Here is an 18,908-nt window from a genome sequence, read left to right as displayed (position 1 = left end):
AAGCATATACATGAAAAGAAAAAATGATCCTGGTAGTCTGAATTTTCTCTCAAGTATGCTACACAGTCCTTTCTGTGAATCTACAGTTAACTGCAGTAAGAATGGAATTAGCATTCAAGTGAGGACAAAGCCCTAATGAGAAACTCTTCAGTTAGAACACATGAATGGTTATAACCCAGAGGCAATAGATATATACTACCTGGAACACAAGCATTTCTAAACTTGGTCCCAAACAAAAGGTTTTCATGAGGTGACAGTGGCTTTTAAACATTCATTTGACTGGTTATTTTTATTTTCCTTGTTAAGTCATTGCAAAAATTGCATGGAGGGCAATGGATATTTTTTCAAGAACTGCTTATTCTACTTTCAGTTTTTAAAAATTGAGATTAAAAAATTACCTTTTAAATATGCATAAAAGTATTTTAACTGTAATTATATTTTTAGTTGCTTTGTTATAGTAGCATGCATATCAAATATAAAATGCATTTATGAAAACATTTGTAAAAAATAAAGATTTTTTGTTTCTCAAAGTTGCTTATAATTACTATTTTATAATATTTGTTTAGCATAACCCCCTGATGTTAGTATATTTGGTGATCATAGATCATAGTGCTTATGGTAAACACTGTATCAAGCTATATCACTAGTCAGCATACTCTACGTCCTCTATAAGGGTCCCCAAACTCTAAAGACTTATGGCCCCCCCAGAGAAGCTATCCTTTTCCTTGCACATATGCTATTACCAAATGTGTCCTGGATTTACTTCATTTTTATATTTTTAAAAGAACAAAAAATTGTATTCAAATTTTCCATCATGATGGTCCTTAAACAGTATTTCCATAATGTCTTTTACCCATACACAGCGGTACACTTTCTTAACATTGCACATTCTGCCATGTCTAAATTGTGCAGATTCTGCCATATATTTGCTACCATCTACTCCTCTCTATTTTCACAGCTTTTAGTGTAGTTGGGGCCACTCTCGTCTCTTGTCTGGAATATTACACTGCTTTTAAAATTAGTCTTCCTGTTTCCACCCCAGCTTCCTCAAATTTCACCATCCACATTTCAGTCAGGGGGATCTTTCTAAATTGAAAATCTGGTCTTGCCACTCTCCTGCTTAATACTCCACAGTTTCTAGGATAAAGTTCAGACTCCCTGGTTCAGCACACAAGGCCCAGCATCTCTTCTCCGGCCCTTCCTCCATAGAGTCTTGGCTCCAATCATACCAACTACTTTTTGCAGTGCCCTAAAAGCATCATGCTTTTAGGTCCCCTTTTCATAGAATACCCTTTCCTTTAATCGCCCTAATTCCTATCATTCATATCTTAAAACTCAGTTCAACTATGCTTTTCTCTAAGAAGCTTCCCACATGGTTGCATGGTTGATTGTCCCTTTGCCCCACTCTCACTAAGACTGTGAGTTGCCTGGGGTTGCAGAAGGTCTGGCCCATAGTGGATGCTCAAGAAATGTCTATTGAATGAAAATCCCCTTGGCCCTTTTACATATGTTGCATAGCATTAGGACTGCAGTACCTAAAGATACTTTTCATCTATCACTGTTATTTTTTTTCCAATCCTGTCAACTAAGCAAAAATAAGCCGATTTTCAGTTGGACCCTAAAGCCTATGGATGGTACCACAAATGAAGCCTCTTGGGGCTGGGGGGTGGGGGAGTCACTCGATAAGAAAACGGTATTCAGAAAGATTTCCTCTGGGCTCCAGGGAATCCTAAACCCATGAACTGGCTGTTTTCCCAAAAGCTTTCTTCAGAAATCTCTTAAAAATTTGGATTTTCTTTTCCCATGGAAGTTAGCATCTCCATGACTGTTCCAATCTAGTCAAAACCATCACACGACTGAACTGAAACATTGAAAGCAGAATTCTGAGTGTAGATATGGAAGCAATACAACAGGGAAATGGAAGATGTTCAATTTAACACTCATGGCTGAATGCTTGCACTGGCATTTGTGTATTTGAGGACGGAGTGGAGGGAGACAGATGATTGAGTTGAGATATCTCTGCCCTACCTCACCCTTTTGTAGGGGACACATTTCATTCCCCTTTTATAGGCTGGGTATGTGAAACTTTAAATTGCAAGTCTGTATGTAGTCCCTTCCCCTCCCCTTGCTACTTAGGGCCTCGAGCTCTTTTCCTTGTTCCCCCCATCCCTTTCCCAGCCATGTGTTAGGAGGAATGGGAGCATGGCAAGCACACTAGCCAAATGTCAGGAGATCCATGCCACGTAGGTCAACCACCTGTCATAAGGAGCCTCCTACGTTGTGGTTTGCTCAGCTTCGAATTGAGGGGACAGCAAGATCATCTCTAAGGACTCTTTTGGCTCAAGAAATCACACCAAAGGTTATTTCCAGTTTTGAAACCCTAGGCATTAACTCCCATAGACCTTTACTTGATGGCACTTCAGTGAATGTAATTCAGTATAGAGACAGTTCTAGAGAATAGGGCCACCAAAGGGCAGATCAACTTTTGCTTTAAGCTGTTTTCCTTTTTCAGTGTTTCTTCCATTTCTAAGTCTAGGGCATCCCAGGATCTATACCTCCCAAAGGTCATTTAAGAACTCCAAGTTTTTTTTTCACAACATTCTCCAAAGGGCGAGAAGGGAGCCTGGAGACCTGGCTTGTAAACTAGAGACTGCCTGTCAGCATATTATGGATGTGACTAAAGAGAAGATGTTGAAATATGATAATTGCTTTATACTGCAACAAAATTGTGAGATCCTTGATTGAAGAACCATTTCTAATTCACTTCTGTATCCCCAGGACCTACCACAATGCCTAACACAGAGTAAGGTGCTAAGTAAGTAGTGATTCAGTGACTCAAAGCACTATATCTAATCAGGTAAGAATGCCTACCCCTCTGTTCTTTACAAAGTTAAGTTTAATGATTAATTAGTGATTAAGTTTTAATTATTAATAAATGACTTTCTATGAGCAGATTTTGAATAAAAAATTCAGTGATTTTATTATGAAAATATTGTGGCTATATGTGTGCTATATTTACACACAATATTGGAGCATCACAGAAAAAGTCTTTGTGTTTTTCTAATTTCATCTGTACAAACAGCATTTTTTAATGTTGTGAAATGACATTTTTTAAAATAAGAAGATGGTTATGATATGCACAATATGTTTATCAGATGCAGCCAGATGGTTCAACCTGGGTGTATGGAGAGAATGAATGGTCATTCCTATGTTACTCCCTTTGGGCAGAGCAAAAGAGCTGAGCCTCAGGGCACTAGGAGGGCATCCCTTGTGGAACTCACTACCTTAACCACAAGGCTGCCCAGAGATGTCCAGGAGGTAGCTTCTAGGCAGGGGCTAAGGGATTCTGCTTGTCCCTGAGAAGAAACCTCCTGGAACCTAAGCTCTTCTAATGCCTGGTTAGACTCTCAAGTACCATGCCCCGCCCCCGCCCCGAGTAAATTGGCGGCCCCACGGACTGAAGTTGATTGCTCAGGACACTCCCCGTTACCATAACGTGCTTTCATTCCTCTCTGACCTTCCTGCACTGAGTCAAGCTGACCCCCAGCTAGACTCCATGTGCTTAGAGACTTCAAACTCCATTACCATGGCCTTCCTGGTAACGTTGCTAAGGAGAGCGGCCCACAGGCATCAGTACCAGGTGTTGGGCCCATCAGACTAATGAGAAAATGAAAAGCAAAAGAACAACCTCCTGGACGAGGAAAAGTCTTTTTCCATTAATTTTCCCTTCAACACGAGGCGAGGGAGGTCCAGGCCCCCCGTCCACCACCAAGTTCCCTGGCGCTGCGCCTCAGGAGGGCGGGGCGCCGCCACTTCACTGTGTCTTCCCAGAAGCCACCGCGCGACTCCTCGGAGATAAAAAGGCGGGAGTGAGGCGGTTTCCAGACCAGCGTGGGGGTCGGCGCTGTGGGCTTGTTGTTTTCTTCTCACCTCTTTCATTCCTCTTGGACTGCCCCGCCGGCCAGGCCTGGACGCTGGTTCCCTCCGGCGCAGCTCGGTTCCTCAGGAAGAAGACGAGACAGGCCATCGAGGGCCAAGAGCCCTCCGAGGCCTGGCGGTGGGGTGGCAATGTGGTCACTACGGGTCTATACCCGCAAAAAGCGGGCTGGCCATAGGCTCAACCTAACCCCAACGCCAGATCTAGGTGCCCCGGCTAAGGCGGAGGACCCGTTAGGGCCCGGGCGGAAGCTCTCTGCCCACTGTAAGCGCCGCGGGGCTGGCCTACGGAGTGGGACGCGGGGTGGGCTGGGCCTCAGCCCCAGGGAGCTCCGAGGCCCGCGGGCAGGCCTCCAAGGCTTTTGCCCTGAAGCGTGTCACCCTCTCTTAGGCCTGAAAAGAAGTGGCAAAACGCGCGGTTTGCAGAGAATCACGGAGAAATCAGAGCGGAGTCGGCTGGGAGGTAGCAGCTCTGGGCCACGGAGGTGCGTATCCACGAGTAACAGCCCCATGCCTCTGGCCACCTCAAAATTTCAATCCTGATTTTCTCCTAATAGTCTCTCATTCTAAGAGTCAGTGAAGAAAATAGTGTGTTCTGATTTCACTGTTCTCCGAACACAGAGCCAGAAATTTGACTTAGGAAAGAGATATAGTAAAAAAAAAAAAGGAAGTTTTACCAAGTTGCCTAAAAGCAAGTGAGAGAAAACCTCCGGGAAAGCATTCGTGGCATCAATTGGTTATTGATACAATTCACCTGCTGTGTTCCTTACTTCTTGTTAATTATGTCCCCACAGAGCTTTTCAGATTATAACAGTGTGAATAGTGATCAGGGACGTGGAGAGCCAAGTCCAGACGGTGCAAACTAATTGTGTTGTTTGTTTGTTAGCACTCAGTTAAGAGGTACAGGAGAGAAAAGCCTGCATGAAAATAGCACTAGTGAAGAAGCCCAGGATGAGAAGATTGCTCCATTGAGTGTATGTATGTTTCTCCTATGGTCCTTGGATAAGCTTAAGGTAGAGACCAGTGGTACCTGATGTACCTCCGGATGAAAGTATAATATGGTCTTTGTTCTATAGAGACTACATAGCTTTCTAGTGTTTTTATAAACATTGATGATGTATCTTTAGACAGGGCCTTGAATTAATGATTCTGGTAGACTCATAGCCATGCATTTTTGTTTTTTCTTTCCTTTGACAAAAATTTAAGAAATATTCATTACCGGCTAATTTTCTGTGTGACAGATATAAAGTGTTTCTTAGTAATTCTCTAATGTTTGGTAGCACTTAAACATTTCAAAGCCATTTTCATGTTTCCTCATCTGACTTTGCATTAACAGTTAGAGGATTCATCATCATTAGAATATTATATAACTTCCTGATCTACTGTATTTAATGTGGATTCTGTACAGTATTTTAAAGATGTGTAGCAGTAGTTTGGAGAAACTCAGATTTTAAAAATTGCTTGTGACTCATCTGACATTAGCATTAAATTGGATAGTCACAATCCAGCATTTTGGCTTGCATATTTCTCTTTGACATGTTTTTTGGGGGAGGGCAGTTTTAATAAAAGGCATTTTTTTTTAAGTTTTTGTTTTTTTGTTTTTTGTTTGTTTGTTTTTAAAATTTTATTTATTTATGGCTGTGTTGGGTCTTCGTTTCTGTGCGAGGGCTTTCTCTAGTTGCGGCAAGTGGGGGCCACTCTTCATCGTGGTGCGCGGGCCTCTCACCATCGCGGCCTCTCGTTGTGGAGCACAGGCTCCAGACGCGCAGGCTCAGTAGTTGTGGCTCATGGGCCCAGTTGCTCCGCGGCATGTGGGATCTTCCCAGACCAGGGCTCGAACCCGTGCCCCCTGCATTGGCAGGCAGATTCTCAACCACTGCGCCACCAGGGAAGCCCTAAAGGCATTTTTTTTAAAAAGGCTTTTCCCGAGATTTTAACAGTGTTGTGTCCCTAATAGATTATTCAGACTATGCAAAAAAACGTTTAAGCAGTTTCTTTTAAGTTTTGTATTTTTCCTTCCATTCCTTTTTTTCTGTGCCTTTAAAAAATTATTTTACAAATTATCTTATTGTGTAAATTCCTCTAACATTAAGTAATCTTCAAAAATATGGTTTTTAGTGTCTGCATAGTGCTTTGTCTTATACATAGGTATACTGTAATTTGTATAACTATTTTTCTGTGGTTGGGGGATTGAGATTGTTTCTAAGGTTTTGCTGTTTTAGATATCAGTAGATATCCTACCACAGAAATTTTTTGTGTGTACCTCAGATTGTTATCCTAAGACAAATACGTTGCAGTGGGTCAAGGGTTGGATTATATTTAAAGTTTTGATTCATGTTGGCCAGTTGGCACCATCTTATCTGAAACTTAAAATATCTATCTATCTACCTATCGATAGGTAGATAGATATTTGATAGATGACAAGTAGCATGTTGTTTTACTTTCCATTTCTTTGAATGCTAGTAAAGTTGATATTTTTTCTCATTTTATTGGCCATCTGTGTGATTTTTTGGTGAAATACTTATTCATTATATATTGAAGATAGTTTTACACACACATGTTACAAATATTTCCACATTTGTTTGCCTTTAATTTTATTTTTGGTATTTTAGACTTATTTATCAATCATTTTCTTTTGATCTATTTTGCTTTCATATTTAGAGGGAAAAAATTCTTTCCTACTTAGGGTATCAGAAAATATTCATCTTCATTTTCTAGTTGCTGGTTTATCCCACAATAGTTAGTTGACTAGTATATTGTTGACTCCCTAGATATGTCCATAATATTATATTTTAAGATTTAATATTAAATATCAAACTACATCTGTATCAATAAGCTGAAAGAATGTATTACATATGAAACTGATATACAAAGTTGATATTAGTTTTGCATTTTCAAAATAACCAAATCAATGTGTTATAATATTATAATATAAAAATATTCCATCTCATAATTTGTGTTATATCTTTAATTCTTATTTCATATAGGAGTCAGTGACAGATGACCTCCAGGTTGATAGTAGTTTATCAAATAGTGAACGAGTATCAGGTAAGACTGGCAATGTGAACTTCTTCAACTTGCTTTCTTACAAACATAAGCATCCATTTGTATCTCTGCCTTATCTTCCCATCTCAGTGGAAGAGATGTCTTTCTCCTGGTCCAAGTTGAATCCTTTGGCCTGTGCTGTAGACTTCATCCTCAAAGCCTTCAAGCACACACCAGTAAATTATAATTGCGATAAGTGCTACAAAAGTGAGGTTAACTTGAGTGTAACTGAATTTAGTTGAAGAGATTAGGGAAAACTTCCATGAGGGAATGGCAATTTAATTGAGATCTGAAGAAAAGAGCTTAACTATAAAGAGAGGTGAATAAAGAGAAATCCAGGCAGAGGGAACAGCATGTGCAAAGACCCTAACGTGGGACTGAGCATTTTGTGTTCAGTGAACTGAAGGAAGGCCAGTGTAGCTAAAGTAGAGACGAGGAAGTGTGATAATAAGACAAGGTTGGACAGACTGAGGCTTTGCATAGCCTTATAGGCCATGCCAAAGATACTGATGTTTACCTTTGGAGCAGCAGAAGCCGCTGAAGTTTTTTAAATAGGGAATGATATGAACGTATTAGCTACAGTAATGAAAAAAGTAGGAGTAGATGTAAATAGACCAGTTGGGAGGCTATTGCAGTAGTTAAGGGGAGGAATGATGGCTCTTTGTACTATGGGATGACATTGGAAATGGAAGGAAGTGGGCGTATCTTATGGCTGTTGTAGGAAATGAAATTGACAGAATTTGGCAAATGAAGAGTGAAGAAGATGGAGGTATGACACGTGGATGGATGGATGACACGTGTTTCTGGCTTGCATAACTGAGTATAAGGTGGTAGCATTCACTGAAAAAACCTTGTTTGAGGGAAAGATCATAAATTCTCTTTTTAATATATTAAGTTATGGGTGTGTTTAAGATAGACATCTTAGTAGTAGTAATGTCAAATAGGCAGTTGGATATGGAGGGCTACTGATAGAAGTTTGGTGTAATTGAAGTTATTTTTGAAAACAAGAAAGGATGCCATTACCACACCAGAAATACTGAGGAATTCTTAAAAACAGATGAGATCCGGCTGATGAATATATGAAGAGCAGAGAAAAACCACTGCAGAGGTAAGAATAGCTCTGGAGACACACTTAACTCAAAACACTTGGTCAATAAATGCAAAACACTGTAATAGATGGGACCCTGAAGGAGTTGTCAAGGTGGTGGGTTAAGCACTACATTCTGGCACTGTGTGACCTGTCTCCCTTCTCATCCCCTTCTTACATTGGAAACACTGGCAGCTCCCAGTGCCTGCTGCCAGGTCAAAACCCTAGGAATTACTGCCAAGCAAAGTGAACTAAGTCTTCACTTTGGCTCCTTAGGGTCAATGTTGGAGCTGGAGTGAGAAGCAGAAGGGAGTCTGAAGTAACTCCAGATTGCCACACACAGAGCAGAGGGGCAAAAAAGTTAAAAATATAGATTATGCTTATGGTTGTTAAGCCCAGGAAAAAGATACATTATGGCTCTCTGAAGTGGGAATTCTGATATAAGAGACTTCCAATGTGGATACTAGCCAAATAGGGCAGTGTCCCCATGTAACCTACAATACCTGGAAAATACAGGAGGACATCCCCGCCTAGACTGTAAGTTCCAAGAAAGTCTCATCACTCTTCTAAAATCTCCAGAGGTAGGTTGTTGTTTCAGAATTTATACTCTGTGCCATACAAACAGATTCTCAAATAGAGATATGAACAGACAATCAGAAACAGTCAAATCTTTGAAGAAAATCAGTGCCATGGAAGAGAGGCCACAAATGCAACAAACAAAAGAATTAACACCTGAGGGAAATGGTAGAAAACTTTAAATATCTCTTTAGAGACAAGAGGCCGTTGAATCCATAATATAACAGGCTGCTATAAAAAAAAATTTTAGTCCCTGGAAACTAAAAATATCATCAAATTTTAGAACAATAAATTAACCTAATATTGAGATGTATTCAGCTGAAGATTAAATTAGCTAGCTAGAAAATAGAATAGAGGAATTTTCTTAAAATATAGTGCAAAAGAACATGGGAGGTACTCAGCAAATGCTTTTCCCTCCTTCTTCTCCCCTCTTTGCCTGGTTAACTTCTGCTAGTTCTTCAAAAATAGATTCAGGTGCTGTCTCTACTGGGAAGCCTCTCCTGACTGCTGTTCTCTCTTTTTAGATGAGTTGTTCTATCCCGGTAATTCTATGGCACTGCCATAGGACTCAGGACAGCAGTATAATTGTTTTTGTTCCTCTAGGCCCTAAAGCTATTGAAAATAAGCACTACCTTTTATCTTCCTATTCCACTCTTGGGACAGAAAATAGTTTGAAATGCTTGTTGAATGAGTTTTCTACTCTGTTTAGAGGAAATAAACAATTTTACCATAATCAGTATTTTTTAAAATTGTAGTTTAAATATATGATAAATGTCCTTGGTTACTAGCTTTATCAAATTGACGTGTGAAAGGTATGCGGAAATAGAAAATAGACTGTCTCTAATTAACAAACTGGTTGTATTCTGAGTTCATTTGTTGATTGATATTTGAGACCTAGAATACTTTATACTATAATAAAATATAAATGGTTAGGTTTTGAGCAGCCCACAGAATTCTATTTAACATATAATTAATTGTTTTAATTCTGTCTTGGAATCTAGTAATTTTGCAATATGATTAAAATTAACTCAGGATTTCGTATTTAATATGGAGGATTGAACATATACGTTTACTTCTCCCTTCTGAAACCTCACTAAAATACCAATAAAGGCATTAAAAAAGGCATGAATCCACAACATAGAGAAAAAGAGACCTCAGCTGACAAGAGATAATCAGCAAAAGTTTGGAATCTGGAAGGTAGATGAATAAATTATAATAGGCCTAACAGACAGACAAAAAAAAAAAAAGGCTGAAACCTAGATACCTAGAACAAACCAAGAAGCAAACTGAGGCAGGCTGAAGTTTCAGAAATTAGAGGCATCACATACTCCTGAAGGAATAGGTAGAGTTAATGTTGAAAATAGGATTTTTGGAAATCTTTAAAAGTAGCAATTAGATGCTGTGATCCCTTCCCCAACACTATGTAGCCAGGCAGCTACTCTTTTTCCCACCATGGCAGTCCAGAGACATTGAAGCAAAGGGTCTGGACACAGGGATGCTCAGTACTGCTGAGGGCAGGGGTGCTGTATTGAAAACTAGCAGTGGGAGGTGGTGGGAGGAGGAGGGAAGGGAAATAACTAAAGTCTGTTTACTTACCCCAGACTCCTTACCCCACTCAGGAAAATACACCCCATTTAAGGGACTGGAGGATTCCTCTTTTGGAAAAGACCTATTTTCTGGCAGTAATGACCTGGTCCGTGTCCAAATACCCTTCAGTAAAGCCCACTACTTCCTAAACCCCACTTATGAATCCAGAGTTTCCAACTGCTATTTAGTTGCCTCATTCTTTTTTTTTTTTTTTAAATATTTATTTATTTATTTATTTTTGGCTGCATTGGGTCTTTGTGGCTGCGCACGGGCTTTCTCTACTTGGCGGCGAGCGGGGGCTACTTTTCCTTGCGGTGCGCGAGCTTCTCATTCTGGTAGCTTCTCGTTGCGGAGCACTGGCTCTAGGCATGCGGGCTTCAGTAGTTGTGGCATGCAGGCTCAGTTGTTGTGGCTCGCAGGCTCTAGAGCGCAGGCTCAGTAGTTGTGGCGCACAGGCTTAATTACTACGCGGCATGTGGGACCTTCCCGGACCAGGGCTCAAACCCATGTCCCCTGCATTGGCAGGCAGATTCTTAACCACTGTGCCACCAGGGGAGTCCTAGTGCCTCATTCTTAAACATTCAAGAATTACCAGGCATTTAAAGAAAATATTTAAAATAAAAGTTAGATACCAAATAAAAAGAAACTTGAAGGACACAGACAATGCAAAGAAAAAAACTTCTAAGCTATATTTTCATTATTATCCTCAGGATGATGAAAAAGTGTGTCCATGAAACAAGTGCAGGCTACTATAAAAAGGAGCATTCAGAGAACAAAAAGAATTCTTAAAAAATAGTAACATGGAATTAGGAAAACATTCTATGAAGGATTGGGTGATGAATTTAAGGAAATATTCCAAAAGTTGAACAGACATTAAAGAGAAGATAAAAGATAGAAATAGTGGTGACCCAACTCTATGAGTATACTAAAAAACCACCGAATTGTATACTTTAAAAGATTGGGATTTATGGAATATGAATTGTTTTCAATAAAGCTGCTATTTTAAAAAGAAAAATAATTATAAGCTAAGTCTAGGCATTCTAACATCTGAAAAATAGTAGTTCCAGATATTATAAAGTAAACGGAAAGGGAATTATTAAACACATAAAACTAGAAATTTTTCTGGAATTAAAAATGGTTATGAGTGTACATATTGAAAGAGCGCACCCACTGCCCATCACAATGAATGAAAAAGACCCACACCAAGGCACAACGTTATGTAATTTAAAAATCCTCAGGATAAAGAGAGAAATCCTTCAGTTTTCCAGAGACAGGATAGATTCCCACTCAAAATTTGTTTCCAATTTCAAGGTTAATGATGCCACTCACATACCAGGAGGGTATGGAAAGGTTTATTACTGATATAATGAAGCCTTCTAGAGAGGAGGGTGTCTCCTGAGCAGGACTGAAAATGAGAGAGCAGGGAAAGGAGACTGTGTTGGGGTTTTTAGGTGGTTAGAGGGTGGGGCTGGGGTGAGGTTTTAACTTGCTGGTGTTGCCAGAAGATGGAGCACCAGGGCTTATCAGCTTGTACAGATATGGGGCAGAAGGGGAACATGGAGCAGTGAGGTTTAAATCTGTCAAACACTAAAAAATGCAATCAGTTTTTAAAATATACTGGTCTAGAATTCTGTACTCAGCTAAACAATCACTCAAGTGTGAAGATAGTATAAAGAAATTTTTTAGACAGGTCTTCCATGCACCTTTTCTCAAGAAATGAAGAAGATAGTCCAGCAAAACCAGAAAGTAAATCAATAAAGAAGAAATCATGAGATCCAGAAGTCAGAGGCTCTAATACATAAAATATGTGAAAGAATTTCTTAGGATCATGGTAAAGGGAAATCCCGGGAAGACATGTGTGCAGCATGTCTAGAGGATAACCAGTCCAAATTTGAGCAAGTGTATTGAGATCTCCAGTAGCAATATTTTTTTAAAAAAGAGAAAAAAAAGAAGGAAAGAGGAGGAGAGAGAGAGAGGCAGGGAAGGAGGAAGGAAGGAAAGAAAAGAAAAGAAAAAGAACTGATAGATAACCTGGCATTTAAAAAAAATTGTTGAGAGGAAATTTACACTTTTGCAAAAAGTTGGGATGAAATGGGTACTTAGAAAACTAATTAAAAATTAGGTTATCAATAACTCAAAGGAAAAACAAAAACTTGTAGCAAAAAGGTGATATAAATAATATAGCTCATAGTACATGGCTCAGCTCTAAATATATTTAAGCAGTCATAATGATAGAATCATTGAATACATTTAATTTAAAAATATAGAGGAAGATATTAAAAGAAACAATAGAGTTAATAGGGTTGAAAACAGTTGTTTCATTATGATGGGGGTTATGAAACAAGAGGTTTTTGATAAAAGCCTTGTAGAACTATTTGACTTTTTAAAATGTATGGTATAATTTGATATAAATGTAATTTTAAGTGCATTTACATTTCTAACTTGTGACACCAGAAACAACTTTCTACTGTTATAATCAGGAACATTTGTTTATTCTTTTCTCTACCAAACTACCTAGATGGTGAGTACAGGGCTTTCCTAATTTCCAAGCCTGGCTTGAGTTCTGGGTTTGGTGGAAGGGTTAGCTCTCCTGCGAGTGGTATTCATGGAATTTTGAGAGGTGGAAGGCACGAGAGATGTAGCAACATGTCGGTGAGAAAGATGAAGACAGAGTGAGAAAAGTAAAAAGTAGCAAGGACAGGGAAGGACACTCTAGGGCAGCTGAAATAGGGGAAGCAAAAGATACTTAGAGGCATAACTTACCTCTGACGTCTGAAGAGGTGAAGAAGGATGGTAGCTTGAGTCAGTCAATTTAAGTGTTGCACTGGTGGCTGGAGGAGGTGGCCAGGTAGGAAACAATTGTCAACTTTAAGGAGGGGATTGGAGTGGAAGAGAAGGGTGTGGTAAGGTCAAAATGGGAAGGATAAAGAGTTAGTTGTCTCAGGTAGGTAATGGATGAGCAGAGATAGGTATAGATAGGGCAGGGCAGAAGATAATGGGTTTTCAGAGTAATGCTCTCCTTTCATCCCTTACCCCACACAGTTTCTATTATCGTTGACCTCTGTTTTATCATGTTGGAAGTGTTTGATAAATGCTGGCTGACTATAGCAGAGTATATTTTCCCTTTCCTTACTAAATCTTCTGGTTCTTCAAATAAATACTAAGTTCTATCCCATTTATTGGAAAGGTTTTTATTCTAGTCTACTCTCACAGGGATGACTTTAAGACCTCCGATTCTGGGAGATTTTCTGTTCAGATATTTACCCCAATTTCCTACTGAGATGTTTGTTTTCTTATTACTGAGTTTTCGGAGTTCTTTATATTTTGGATTCCAGTCCATTTACAAATGTTTTCTCTTAATCTATGGCTTGTCTTCTCACCTTAACCATCTCTTTCAAATAAAAGGTTTAAAATTTGATGAAGTCCAGTTTATCACTGCTGTTGTTTTATGAATCATCCTTTTAGTGTTATATCAAAGAAATCTTTGCCTAACTCATTGTCATGAAGATTTTCTCCTGTGTTTTTTTCTAGAAGTTTTGTAGTTTTAGGATTTGCATTTAGAATCATGATGCATTTAGAGTTAATTTTTTATATGATGGAAGGTATGAATGCAAGTTGTTTTGTTTTGCTTTTGCATATGGATATCCAGTTCCAACATAATTTGTTTAAAAGAATATGCTTTCTCCACTGACTTGCCTTTGCATCTTGGTCAAAAATCAGTTACTCTTATATGTGTGAGTCTATTTCTGGGCTCTCTGTTCAGTTTCTTTGATCTATGTTCCTTTGAGTCTATGTTTATGCTCATTGTTTTTTGTTTTTTTAAAAAATTATTTATTTATTTATTTTATTTATGGCTGTGTTGGGTCTTCGTTTCTGTGCGAGGGCTCCCTCCAGTTGTGTCAAGCGAGGGCCACTCTTCATCACGGTGCGCAGGCCTCTCACTATCGCGGCCTCTGTTGTTGCGGAACACAGGCTCCAGACGCGCAGGCTCAGCAACCGTGGCTCACGGGCCCAGCCGCTCCGCGGCACGCGGGATCCTCCCAGACCAGGGCTCGAACCCGCGTCCTCTGCATTGACAGGCAGACTCCCAACCACTGCGCCACCAGGGAAGCCCATGCTCATTGTTTTTTAAATGGAATAACTAGAATCACTGTTTCTTCTTCTCAGCTAGTTAGCTTACAGTTATTGGGTTACTTTTATATAAAACTTGCATTTAAAAAATTAGATATACATTTTATTTATTTATATTTATTTTTTATTGAAGTATAGTTGATAAAACTTGCATTTTTGAGCCAAGAATTATAACTGAACCAAAGTAGGGAAGGAATAAATTATAAAACTTTGAAAAACAATGGAAAAGGTTTATAGTACATTTTCTCCATATCAAATACAGAATTATTTTCTCAGATTAAAGTACAATTTAAGATTGTGTACAATAATATGCCTTTTCAGTTGTATGTGTAATTTTACATTATTAGTATACAACTGCATGTACATTTCTACAACTTTGAATTCTTAGGATTTTGAATCTGTTTACTATTGAAACATTTTACCCTTTTTGTTTGTTTGTTTATTCTACAGGACTAAGTTTACAGCATGATATTTCTAGCTCTCTTCTAAGTTACTCAATCACAGACTCTTATACAGAATACAAGAGTTTTGAAGAGAGTTTAAGTAGCTTCCCATCGCCTGAACTCTTCAGAGGATCAGATTATTTAGGTGAGAAAATAATTTCAACCTTAATTTGCTCCACTATAGAAATTGCTCCTTTGTCCACAAATCCTGCAATGAATAACGTTCCTTTTCAGGAGGTATACTTATCTTCCACCAAAACCTTCTTCTGCCTGCTATCCATTGTGTTCCATTCTCAGTCACATAGGACTATAGATCAAAAGCCCTCAGATCAGGAAGGATGAAGAGATTAGCATTTACATGTAATACATATCCAGTTAGTAAGCAGTTTTGCACATAACATATGTATACTTGTTCTCTTGAACTATGGGCTATCTTTTATTTCCTGTACTTCTCTTACTTTTCAATAACTAAAAGGTTGACTAGACCATCTCCCTGTCTGAATTTTTTCTACAAATTAAGAGTTATTTACATTTACTATATGTAAAATTAAGAGCCTTTGGTTAATGATGCAGATTGAACACATGCCTTCCTCCACAACTTTGTGCAATGGCTTTTTAAAAAAGACATAAGCACATAAGAGTAAAGAGAATGGGAAAGAATATAGCATAAAGTTTGGAAAGCTAGAGAGCAAATGGTCTGATAAAGCAGAATTGAAAAAACTGAGTCCTAAATCAACAATGGGAATACCCCAGAGACAAGTTAGTTTGTACAATACCATAGTATCCCAGAAAAGTTTTCAATGTGGCTTGTAAAATACTTCTAAGCCATAGAGATCCCACTTAGCCATTTAGGGCCCCCTCTTAAATATGAGCAGAGAGCCAAGGACTACTAGACTTCTGAGAAAACCCTCTAACATAAAACATAGAGATCAGAACAAAGCAAAATATGGTAGTGAGTCAGTAAGGTGTTGGAATAGGAAACCCTAGACCTGCCTTCCCCCAGGGACACACCAATTCAACAATACCTGGACTAATTCCCTTTGTGAGAAATCTAAAAACTAGTTGAGGGGCTCCTGTACCCCAGGCAAGCTTGAGACCAGTCACATCAAAGGCAGTAGGAAGGGCTTCCCTGCTGGCACAGTAGTTAAGAATCCACTTGCCAATGCAGGGGACACGGGTTTGATCCCTGGTCCGGGAAGATCCCACATGCCATGGAGCAACTAAGCCCATGTGCCACAAGTACTGAGCCTATGCTCTAGAGCCCGCAAGCCACAACTACTGAAGCCTGCACACCTAGAACCCATGCTCAGCAACAAGAGAAGCCACCACAATGAGAAGCCCGTGCACCACAACAAAGAAGAGTAGCCCCCACTCAACGCAACTAGAGAAAGCCTGCACACAGCAACGAAGACCCAACGCAGCCCCCCCCCACCCAGAGAAGCCAGTAGGAAAATTCAAGACACCCTTTCACCATAATTCACACCCCCAGCACAGGTTGGCAGGAAACCTTCAGCTCCCAGCTTCTCCCTAGGGAGGGAGGGAAAGGACTGAAGCATGTGTCAAAAGTTCTCAATTTTCTGGGAATGGTCAAAGAATTGCCTACTATCTTATCTGCCTCAGAGGGCTGATGGGACCTGACATACTCTAGAAGCCTGATGAGTGCTGAAGCAAAGATAGTATTTTGTCCCAGCATAAAAACATTCACTAGATCCCAGCTTCTCTCTGGGGTGGGAAAGAGTTGGACTGTGTCCAACATTCCAACATTTCCGGGGGCTGCTCAAAGGAATAGTTTTTGTCTCATCTGTCTTGGAACACTGATGGGACTTGGTGTATTCTAGATTCCTCATGGGCACTAAGAACAAAGACTATGGTTTGAACTGGAAAGAAGGTTTGAGAGGATCCCAGAATCTCTGGTTGGGAAGATTGGTGAAGGTCTTCTGTACGAGGCCTATCTGTGAAGACTGGGAGAGGTGGCTGTTTTTTCTAATGTGCAGATACCAACACAAATCATTAAAGAAAAAGAAACAGGGAAACATGGTCCTAAAAATGGGAATAAGATAAAGCTCTAGAAACTGACCCTAATTAAATGGAAATATATGAACTACCTGACAGAGAATTCAAAATAATTGTCATAAAGATGTTCCACAAATGTTCATAAAGAGCTCAGGAGAACAATGCACGGAAAAAGTGAGAATTTTAAGAAAGAGATAGGAAAAAAGTTAACCAAAAAAAAATCTTAGAGCTGAGAAAAACAGTAAATGAATTTAAAAAACCCAGTAAAAGAGATTGGACTAGATCAAGCAGAAGAAAGAATTGGCAAACTCAAAGATAAGTCATTTGAAATTATCCAGTCAGAGGAGCAAAAAGGAAAAAGAATATAAAAGAATGAAGAAAGTTTGAGATTTCTGTTAAGAAAACAGATCAGTATATGGATTGTGGGAGTCCCATAGGGAAAAGGGAGGTAGGAAGGGAGGGAAAGAGAAAGGACCAGAAGGCTTTTTCACAGAAATGGTGGCTGTAAACTTCCTAAGTCTGGGGAAGGAAATGTACATCCAGACCTAGGAACCCCAACAAACCTCAAATAAGATGAACCAAAGAAATTCACATGGGTGCATATAATCAAATTGTCAAAAGTCAAAGACAAAAAGAGAATTTTGAAAGCAGCAACTAAAAAAGCGACTTGATATGTACAAGGGGACCCCATTAGACTATCAGTGGATTTCTCAGGAGAAACCTTGCAGGCAAGAAGGGAGTGGAATTTTATAGACAAAGTGCTGAAAGAAAAAAATTGTCAACCAACAATACTCTAACCAGCAAAGCTGTCCTTAAGAAATGAAGAGAAGATAAGGAATTTTCCAGACAAACAAAAGCTGAAGGAGTTAATCATCACTAGACCTGCCTTACAAGAAATGCTAGAGGGAGTTTTTCAAGTTGAAACAAAGGACTCTAAAACAGCAACATAAAAGCATATGAAAGTATAAAACTCACTGGTAAGTATATAGACAAATATACTAATACTATAACAGTGACATATAAATCACTTTTAATTCTAGTATAAAAGTTAAATGACAAAAGTATTAAATATAACTATAAAAATATGTTAATGGTACACCATATAAAAGGATGTAGATTGTAACATCAGTATTGCGAAGTGTGTTTGAGGGGTGAAGTAAAAGTGTAGAGTTTTTGTTAAATTGTTATCAGCTTAAAGTAGACCGTTTAAACTATGTTTTGTGTAAGCCCCATGGTAACTACACACACAAAAAATGCCTATAGAGGAAACAAAAGAAAAATAGAAAGGAGTCAAAGCATATCAACATAAAAGAATCAGTGAAAGACAAAGGAACATGGCAAGAGAGGAAAGAGAGGCAAAAGAACTACAAAACAGAAAACAATTAAAATTGTAATAGTCCTTCTCTATCAGTAATACTGTAAGTATAAATGGATTAAACCCAATCAAAAGACAAAGAGTGGCTGAATAGATTGAAAAAAAATCCAGCCATATGCTGTCTACAAAAGACTCATTTTAGATTTAAGGACACACATGGACTGAAAGTAAATGGGTGGGGAAAGATACTCCATGCAAATGGTGACCAAAAGAGAGCAGGAGGGGCTATACTTATATCAGATAAAAATAAACTTTAAGTCAATAACTATTATAAGAGACAAAGAAGGACATTATACAATTATATAAGGGGCAATTCATCAGGAACACGTAACAATTATGAATAAATATTCACCCAACATCAGAGCCCATAGCATATGAGGCAAACACTGACGGAAATGAAGGTAGGAATAGGCATCAATACAATCATAGTAGGAGACTTCAGTACCCTCACTTGTAATAATGGATAGAACATTTGGACAGAAAATCAACACTTAACTGATTTCAAAGTATCAATATATTGCAAAGCTACAGTAAATATAACATTATAGTACTGGCAATACAGACATATAGATCAGTAGGACAGAATAGAGGGCCCAGAACTAAATCCATAAATATATGGTCACCTGATCTTTGACAAGAGTGCCAAGAATACACAATGTGGGAGAAATAGTCTCGTCAACAAATGATGTTGGCAAAACTGGGTATCCACATACAA

At 38.9% G+C, this 18,908-nt stretch overlaps 1 protein-coding gene across 1 annotated transcript in view; it reads left to right on the top strand.

Moving 5' to 3' along the window:
- The first annotated feature begins 4,068 nt into the window (after window positions 1-4,068).
- Window positions 4,069-18,908, top strand: part of MEIKIN (meiotic kinetochore factor) — a 126,872-nt gene continuing 112,032 nt past the window's right edge. Inside the window, exons 1-5 of the mRNA XM_068534869.1 lie at window positions 4,069-4,187; window positions 4,341-4,421; window positions 4,823-4,910; window positions 6,924-6,984; window positions 14,813-14,950. Of these exons, the coding sequence (XP_068390970.1) occupies window positions 4,069-4,187; window positions 4,341-4,421; window positions 4,823-4,910; window positions 6,924-6,984; window positions 14,813-14,950 (487 nt within the window). The remainder of the gene's footprint in view (window positions 4,188-4,340; window positions 4,422-4,822; window positions 4,911-6,923; window positions 6,985-14,812; window positions 14,951-18,908) is intronic.

This window comes from Eschrichtius robustus, chromosome 2, assembly GCF_028021215.1.
Source record: "Eschrichtius robustus isolate mEscRob2 chromosome 2, mEscRob2.pri, whole genome shotgun sequence".
Lineage (NCBI taxonomy): Eukaryota > Metazoa > Chordata > Mammalia > Artiodactyla > Eschrichtiidae > Eschrichtius > Eschrichtius robustus.
This window is presented reverse-complemented; position numbering and strand designations above follow the sequence as displayed.